This window comes from Vanessa cardui, chromosome 3 (genome assembly GCF_905220365.1).
Source record: "Vanessa cardui chromosome 3, ilVanCard2.1, whole genome shotgun sequence".
NCBI lineage: Eukaryota > Metazoa > Arthropoda > Insecta > Lepidoptera > Nymphalidae > Vanessa > Vanessa cardui.
In genome coordinates, this window is record NC_061125.1 from 7277145 (window position 1) to 7287436 (window position 10292).

The 10292-nt window shown below is 31.1% G+C and overlaps 1 protein-coding gene across 1 annotated transcript; it reads right to left on the reverse strand.

Moving 5' to 3' along the window:
• Positions 1-2915: 2915 nt before the first annotated feature.
• LOC124543569 (cAMP-dependent protein kinase catalytic subunit 1) lies at positions 2916-7383 on the reverse strand. Its single transcript, XM_047121804.1, has one exon. The coding sequence runs from the start codon at positions 7056-7058 to the stop codon at positions 5997-5999; it is 1062 nt and encodes a 353-aa protein (XP_046977760.1). The 5' UTR covers positions 7059-7383; the 3' UTR covers positions 2916-5996.
• Positions 7384-10292: the final 2909 nt, after the last annotated feature.

Consider the following 10292-nt stretch of genomic DNA (forward strand, 5'->3'; position numbering starts at 1 on the left):
TACACACAACACATAACACATAACTAGCTTTCTCAACGGTCCAAGGTTAGATTGCGAGACTGGCTATCGACAACACCCGTTGGCAAAACAGCGAAACGTTTTAAAATTCTTTTCACTTCAATCGACAGCTGACGCCGCCATTTTGTAACTGTAATTTTTAAAAGTACAAATCAGCACAATTGTAGACCTATAAAAAATCACAATCATTGAAATAAATATATACCAATCAATTTAATGTTAACATACATTGATTTATTAATAAATGCTATGTATGAGTCTATGTATCATACAACTACATGTAAAAAAAAGAATTTGCTAAGTTTTTACGTAACAAAGTATATTTACACACAATAAATACGAGCACCAAAGAATTATAACAATTAGTTGCGGTTATAAAATATATTGCATTTTAATTACGAATACACGTGGATGTCTTAATAAACTAATTTATATATTTAAAAATTATCTGTTCTTGTTGATTAGAGCTTGATAACTCGCGTCATCAAAATTATCAATAATATAAGCATTAATTTTCCTGTGAACTGCCACAAATTGGGTTCTCTAAACGCTTTCTTAAATGTATTTCGGTACATATAAATTTATTTTACAAATAAATAATAAAAATTCTGGTTCATTATGCTAATGAGGCTAAACATGTGGGTGTTACGTGTATTTTCACATCGATCGGGTATCCTAAAAATTCTTAGGCAACATAATATTGCCGTGCTATTGTTATGCAAAACGTGCCAATTCTTCGTTGTACTATTTTCTCAAACGAGGTTCAAAGCAAATTTAACAAGTATTAAAGCATATTATTTATGTAAATCCGGCAAGATTACATTTGTAAGTTATAATTTTTAGAACAGTTTAAATTGCTTAATACGTCGAAAATCGAATGTGGGTGGGATTAAATAATATGTTCATATAGCTAAATAGAATATATAAACTCCAACGCAATTTGGCTCTGTACTACATTACGCAAGTTAAAGTTCATTTAATTCAGACGTCAATGATATTAAATTGACAATTTCTCTTTAATATGTCACTTAAGTTTTAAGTATGTTATGTGATGTTATTGTCACACATTCTAAAATCATAATTAATTAATTTTCCCTATGTTTTTCTTTTTGAATGATCGTATTTTATGCGTGAATGAATACTAAAAATATTAAAAATCTTACTTTAAATATGTCGTATTACGCTAGACCTTATCTGTTTTGAAGCGAAACGTAATAATGCAAAAACAATTTACTATTTGACACGGTATTCAAATTCTGATACAGTATTTAAAGTCCTGTTATACGTACTTAGAAACTTTATATTTTTCATTTGTCATGTGTAAATAAATACGATGTTCAAAAATGTATTGAAGAACGCGTCCTGGCAAACGTAAGAGAGAACATCCGCTAGGTGGGGTGACACTAAGTACGCGGCTAATGGCCGTTGGAAAATAGAAGCCGAAGATTGACCTCAGTGAGACCCCTGGGAGAAGTCTATATCCAGCAGTTGATGAACACAAGCTGATAATGAAGAAATTACATGAATTATATGCACATATTTAATTGGTTATTATTCAAATTGGTCAAATTTTGTATTCTTGGTTTTTCGATCAGTTAATCCTACTACTATTATAAAGGCGAAAGTTTGTATGTATGGATGTATGGATGTTTGTTACTCTTTCACGTAAAAACTACTGAATGGATTTGAATGAAACTTAACCACAATATAGCTTATACATCAGAATAACACATAGGCTACAATTTTTGAGGTTTCTAATGTGAGGTCGTAAAAAAACACATTTTTTGCGCTTACATTGCAAACGCTGACTGAATCCTACAAGATAGATCAAAACAATGTACTACAGTATTGTACAACTTAAAAATGTCTACAAAAAAGTCCGTGATGGTATATGTTTATCTCTTAGGAATAACCCACAATAACCATTTTTTATCCTTTACTTTGTACAAGAAATAATGGCTTATTTACGAAGCGATTTTAAGCGATTACTAGACTAGACGGGACGAACCTGAAGTCCACGCGAACGAAGTCGCGGGCAAAAGCTAGTGAATTTATACTTTTTTAAAACTAAATATAGGTAGATACGGTCCATGTCTTGATGTATTTTCAATAGTTCTTTTATCAAAGACTGTAAAACATATAAATAGAAACAGTTATTTTTTATGCAGTACTGTACAGTAAAATGCAGTCAGACGATCGAGTAAATGAGCCACTTGATGGTAAATGGTCATCATCGCCCTTCGAAAATGTGAGAAATATTAACTATTCCTGACATTGCAAATGCACCTCCGAGATGTTATGTCCTGTGCGCCTGGAATTACTCGATTACACACTTTTCTAACCTAATACAAAACATAATATTGCACTAAATTTATGAGTGAGTGATGTCTACGAAGATCGACTTGCACTAAGCCGTGTATTTTAATAGCCATCAAATTTACATTTACCAAATAACTAGAGTTATTCTTAAAGACTGAAATATTATCAGCAGCAATACGAATACATCTTATGCAAAGATATCTTATGTTATCAATTAAATTGATACTTTTTCAATGTGACCATTTATATGTTACACAAATCAAAAATAGAAAAACATTTTTTCTAAAAAAAAAATGTATTAATTACTTGAATCATATTCATACATACATTTGATACTACACCGACAATTCGTCACGTTTGGCAGACGAGTTACCGTCGGAATATTCCGCTTTATTAGGAAGCCGCACATTATAGCAGTCGCCCCACGTGCATTAGCTGAGGCCTGCCAAAAGTGCTCTACAAAACTGTTCATACCAACATAATATATACCGCGCTAACGTCTTCACCTTACATCAGAATAACCAGCGCCAGGCTGCAAGCGATATCTAAGTTTGAAAGAGAATAATGAAACAATTTGATACTGTTACATCGATATTTTTAATTTCATCGTAATTTTATGGAAGATCAATACATGGTGACAAATAATTACTGAAACTGACTTTTTACACTTGAACTCCTCAATGCTATAGGCACTCGATATAATAGATCTAAACGTGAACATTTTAATATTAATTATACGCACAGATATAAAAAGACTGCTCGCAAATATTCAAACTGTCACACTAATGTTTATAATATCCAAAGTGACCTTAAAATGTTCACATTAGAATATTTACTGAGACAATGATGGCGAGCACTCTGTGAAGCTTATGGAATGAAAATCTGCAGGTATTCAAGCAGATGTTAAAAACTCCTAAATATTTATTGGGGACACAATCACTCTAGTTTATATACAATGATAATTATGAGAGATACACATCATAATTCATTAATAATTTATAATGCGATCAAAAAATCACTTGCCACTTAAATTAACAATAATGCGAAATTTAAACATGATCTTAGAAATTAAGTAGAAACACCTTGACAAACAATGTCCAAATGGTGAATAACTTGTTGCATAAAAAGCTAGTAATTTCATACACAGACAATGGATACTAAAGTCCCGTGAACAACATAAGAAATCTTAGCTTATTAAGAGTTTGCACTATAATATTTTGAAGAGATAAATTTAGAGAAATAAATTGATCCAGTGTTATAATAAAATTGTGTTTTTCTAATAATTTTGCTTTCTGAAATCTTGACACTCTTACAATTAAATAAAATATGCATTTAGGTTACTAGTAATGAAACAGTGACAATTTTTAGTCTTATAACTAATTCGAGTCTATTTATCACTTAATAGATGGTGCATAGCTTAATACTGTAACAAAAACAACTGCTAATATACATTCCATTTTTAGTCAGGCTATAATATGGTGATTTTATTAATAAAAAATACAATATAAGAAATATAAATATTTATTATTTACATGAGAAAAAGTTTAAAAGCAATTTTATGGCACCAAATAGAACTATTTCATTCATAGAACTTAATGTGTTAAATATATAAATATTTATAACCCAGACGCTTCACCAGATAAGACATTGTTTTCAATATTATTTGTTGTTCAATAAATTAGTACACTTATGTAACTTTTAATTCTCTATATGTGGTGGCAATAATTTAAGTTTGTAATAAAGCAATTTATCCCACTAGAACTATAAGGTGATGGACAAACTCTATTTAATATAAATTCAGAATATTTAATGATAACGAGTTGATATGATTTAGCATCATCCATACATCATAGTTATAATGGACATTAATATTAATTTAAAAAAATTTAATCAATCTAAGTGCAGCTTTTGATAAGTTCATACACTAGGTATTTCACACTTAGTGCAACCAAAGGCTAAATTCATTGCATTAAGGGCTAACTTATTTGATTATTTATAAACAAGCACAAATAAATTAAAAGTCCTTTGGAACTTCTGATGATCAATTCTACTTACAATAAAATAGCCCTTATTTTATGATGCACTAAGATCATAGACAGAACTGCATACATAATATTACATCAATTCTTTAAAAATTACAATGTACAAAATTTAAATTAATCCAATTATATATATCATATTTCCTCCATTGTCCAGCTGAATTTGTAACAAGCAATATTGGTTAAGTAACCATCCCAGGATATTTAACCTAATGACTATAACACAAATGTGAACAATGTATTCACAATGTATTAATATTCTCTACAAATAACTAGGTAGATAATTATTTGTACAGCCTGGATTCAAAGTCCTACTTCTAATAGCTAACAAACTTTATCATAACCTCCACAATGATTGGTGAAATTTGCACATCAGAATTGTGACATTCGCACCTCAAAAATCAATCTATTGAAAACATCAGTCTACAAATGTTATTGATTTTTTTTTTCTTTAATGATTTATGTATAAGAGTTTTTCTACAAGGGAAATATTTTCTCTAAACTGTATTATAAACAGTATGAAATTTATTGCTTTTCAACAACTGATGCTAACAATATACAGATAATGCAACATCATCAAAACTTTCAGTGTGCATGACAATCACCATTATGACAATAATCTACAAAATAAGGAACTATGTAGTTACACTTATACCCAAACAAATCCTTTCATCAGATCACAAACACAGGTTAAATTGCACAAATGAACACAACTACATAAAAGTACAATAAATTAATCTCTTTAATATTTTGATGTAGTAGTAAATTCCTTAATTAAAATATCAACTGATTTAACAATATTATATTAAGATAAAACCAATAACAAAATGTCAAAAATTAAAACTTTCACAAAATAACATTGATCTAATTAATTTATTATATTTATAGCAAGGTTATATAAATAGAATTTTTTTCATCATTTTTATTGTGTGCTTTTCTTACTTACGAGCTATAAACTCACTTAGTAAAAAAAGTGAAAAAAGCAACATGAATTTTCAGCACAGGTAGTAATAGTACTTTATGTCTGCATAATAGGATATTTATTTCATTAATGACTTAATTAATGACTGAATCTAAACACGATAAAGTGATGCATTTCAATATTATTTAAAATCGAGAGGTATAATAGTGAAGACCTATAAGTCTAAATAAGCCACAAGAAAATCTGATAAATATACAATTTGAATGAATTAATAAAAACAATTTAAAAAAGAATCAAGCTTACCACATTCCAATGCTACCAAAGGCGAACTACATACCAAAAAACACTTATTACTGACAATGAAGGTCTGTTTACACTCGACTACACTATCAGCAGTATGCTTCTCAAAGAATATCACCAGGGAGCTACACGCTTTGTCTGTTCATATTTCAGATTGAACGGGCACTAAGAAAATGTATGCCACAAAAAATATCTGGATCAGTTCTACTTTCATTTGACCTATATTTCAAATTTGATACACCTGGGGTGCCAGCTTGGGGAGCTTCAAAGTCTATGTACACCCAAAGCTACCCACAAGAGATGCACTCATTACCTTCCCACGACCAGTGTCATGGAAGATTCACTAATACAAAACACCTACTCACGGGGGTGTCCGCATGCAGGCTCCAGCTATGTGCTCAGAACTCAGCAAACTCCTTCGCACACTTCTCCGTTGATGAGATACGCAATGCCTCCTCCTCATAGTCATCAAAGTTGCTAGTGTCGCCAGGACCTTTGCAGCGGGGGATGAATGGTGCTTCGATCTTCTTTTGGAAGACAGCTATCCAGTCAGTGCTGGCAAACCACTTGTGACCTTTAATGTCATTTACTCCAGCTTTTAGGTTACCATAACGTTTCGTCAAATCAACCTGCAGGAGGTTACGCAGAAGGTCTTTCAGGTCAGAGCCAAAATGCGATGGAAAGCGAACCTTACCCGAGACGATTTTTTCGTATATTTGTATCGGTTGATCGGCGAAGAAAGGCGGATATCCAGCCGCCATCTCGTAAACGAGGACGCCCAGCGCCCACCAGTCTACAGCCTTGTTGTATCCTTTCGAAAGGATAATTTCGGGTGCGAGGTACTCAGGAGTACCGCAAAGCGTCCACGTACGACCTTTAACTCGCTTCGCAAAACCGAAATCCGTTACTTTGAGGTATCCTTGCGAGTCAATCAGAAGGTTTTCTGGTTTTAGATCCCGATAAATCAGGTCCAAGTAGTGGAGATATTCAAATGCGAGGACTATCTGAGCGGCGTAGAATCGCGAGTGAGGCTCCGAAAATCGGCCAACCTTGCGAAGGTGTGAGAACATCTCACCACCAGGAACATATTCCAGGACCATATATAGGTTGGAATTGTCCTTGAAATGAAACTTAAGGCTTACAAGGAACGGGAAATTAATTGCTTGCAAGATACGTTTCTCGTTCAACGTATGCTCGACTTGCTTCAATTTAACAACTTTCTGCTTATCTAATATTTTCATAGCATAATATTCTTTTGTCGGTTTATGTTGTACTATCATAACACGCCCAAATGAACCAGTACCGAGCGTTTTTATTCGTTCGAAGTCATTCAGTCCGGCGGTGTTGGTAGGATTCTTTTTCCATTTCTCCTCAAAATCTTCCTTAGCCTGGTCAAGGAATTCCTTGACGCTTTCGGCGGCATCCACCTTTTTGTTGGCGGTGGCAGCATTATTGCCCATGGCGCACACCACAAACTATTCCAGTATTCCTCTATTCGCCGTAATATAGGCTGCCTTCTGCACTAATCGATGCCTGCCTGAAGTCCGTCTAAGAAACGGGCAGGTCAACACAAACCGATTTTGAACACGTACATTATCAACTTTTAAAGCACGTATGCACGTCACAAAAGACACTTATTATAGGCACACATTGACACGATTCAACTAATTCGTTATAATCCGAAAAATATTTTGTCACATTCACAAGAATAAAATGGCTTCCACAACCGTACCCGATCGACAGAGCGAGATCGAGCGAACGATTTGCTCACGGGTGGCGATCAGTTCTGACAGTATTGCTATATGAAAGAATTATTTCCTACCATTTTAAATAAAAACTACTATATTTTTATAAAAACAATATACAATTTTATCTTGTTATTAAAAATTACGAACTTGTAACGAATGTTTTTTTGTTTAAATACAATTCGACCTATACAAAGTATATTGAACAAAGAAAAGAGTAATAATTTATTTTTGTGTAATAGCATGAATATATCAAATTATTAATGAAGCAGCAATTTTTTACTGAATTTAAGAAAAGGACATCCAAATTCTATAAAAAAGTTCATCATGCACAGTGATAATAAATTTCTGGATTGAAAATTTATTTACTAAAGTATGACCGATACCTGGTTACGGTCTGGTACGGTCATACATGAAATAACGTCAATAGAGTTAATTTATTGTCGGGAGTCGCAGAAAAAACTTGAAATGGAACGGAAAATATACACATACAACATTTATACATAGTATTTTCTCTTACCCAAAAATGTAAAAAATATTTAGTAATAAGTAAAAATATATATGGATTTTTTTTAATGATTTGAATTTGTAATTATTTTGCTTTCGTTTCAGAAACTATATTTTAAACATTTTTTATTTAAATTGCCTATATAAAAAACACAACACTAGGAGAGTCTTCTACTTATTTTTGTAGTTCATACACACTAATCGCCATATAACTCCTCCTGACCCTTGAAAAAGGAATGACAATTTTACTCTTATTACTTACAAATTTTAATAATTATTAATTTTAGAAACGAACATAAATATCAAATTTACCAGACTTACAATGTTTTCTAAGTTTGTTATCAATAGTAAAATATAACAGGATAATAACACCAATTTTTCCATGTTATATAAATCACAAGTTAAGTTTGTATTTATTAATATTTTAATGTAATTGTAGTCTGAAAATAATTAAACAATCGATAAATTATATATTTTTTATATTTGATAAACGAAATTATATCTATTGATAATTATTAATTTAAAGTAAATAATGTACTCATAGCATAATCATATTATTTTATTTTGTTTAATTTCGTTAAATCAAATTTAAATGATTTGATTTTTTAAACAGATATATTATATTATAAATATAAAAAGATGTAATTTATGGTCTATGGACCTTTATTATTTCATATGCTTTAAAAAATGAGACTGTTATAATAATTATGGTGATAACTAATACCCATTTTTTTTTCAAACGAAGAAGAAAATATGAAAATTCTTCAATACGAAAAAATAATCTTTGTATAAAATACTTAACGATATAAAATACAATATTCCAGTCCTAATTAATATAACACACAAAATCAATTACATCGTGAAAAAACTTTTTCTAAAATCTACCAATTAAATTGAAGAGCTAGCAGTGTGGCAACCCCATATTTTTGTTTTCATTTATGACGGTAGATGGCGTTACTGGACCATTTGCGTAAGCTAAATGTACCAATTGGTGTACTTTTTTACACAAAATAAAAAAAAATCAATTTATTATACTTTCTGTTTATTTTTAATATCACTTTAGGATTTTTTTACGGGTAGTTTTATGACGTGGACACTTATAGCATTTTATTGAATGTTATAGGTAGGTTATAGGAGAAACACAAACTCGCAACTCCATTTCCCTATATAAACAATTTTTTCCCATTACCTATTGAAAATTTTACCTGAATGGTTATTGTTTTTAAATGAATATAATAATTGTTAACAAGATTGAACTAACGAACTTAATTTTGATATTTCTTTCTGCTATTTTGATTGAAATCAATAGAGTAATAGTATTATAGTAGTATGCAATGCTAGGTCTGCTCTCATATTCTTATACCTAGTTCTAAGGCTTTTTTAATTGTCATTTTTGTTTTATTATGTGTCAGCTAGTAGTCCTCTTTGTCCTTTTTTGTAATTACTGTTAGCGGATAAGCAGGTCTAGATGTTATTCAGCCAGCCAATCCATGTGATTGCCTATTTCATGGATCATGATTATAAAGTTTTTAGCCCATAAACTCAATTTAGGGATTTGAGAAAGTATATTAATTACTTATCGAATAAAGATAGTAACATTTTGAATGTTTGATAAACTGCCTGACTGACATACAACGCATAGCCTAAACTGGTGAGTCTAACGGATTTGAGAGCATGATCGTGATTCGTGATCTTCTAATAAATTTTCCTTACTATTGGTCACCTAATGTTTTCTTAATTGATTGATAAAAATACGATTGTTGTAAGATAAATTATTTCCCTTTGCAAACTGATTAATGCATAGAGGTCAGTACCACAAGGCACAATTAATACATTTTTGCTGTACTAACAAATTAAAGTTTCAACATAAATATGGGGAAAATATACTTTGACTTATGATTCATTAGATAAAAAATATGTGCAATCTTTGTATTAAAACACATTTTAATTTAACAAACTGTTATTAAGATTGCGGAAACAAAAGTAACTCTATTGGTTTTTCTATTGTTATAATTAAAAAAATATATATATTTTACTTTTCGAGGCTAGAAGAGACGTCAGGCTACATACTTTATTTTAATGTATAGGTTATAGGTATACTGTGGCTATAACGAACGCACATTACCATGAAAAATTTCAGTGGGATCATGAATCGAAAAGAAAGAGATAAACGTATATATGACTTCTAAGCATGCGTCTCTTTCTATACGCGGAACAATGACCGCGATAACGTTCCGTCGTAAAGGCCGACGCTTGAGTTGCGTTATGTTATACGTTTAAAGATAATGTAGCTTGTCTCGTTAAATATAAGATTGAAAATAGTACAACAGATCAGATGCCCCGTAGCAAGGTGGCACTACAGCATAGCAACATAATCCGATGTATAAATTTAATGCATTAGGTTATAAGGTACATAAACGAAAAAAAAAAAACTATATAAAA

Coding starts and splice junctions, on each gene's coding strand:
- LOC124543569 (XM_047121804.1), bottom strand. CDS start 7,058: ATGGGCAATAATGCTGCCACCGCCAACAAAAAGGTGGATGCCGCCGAA.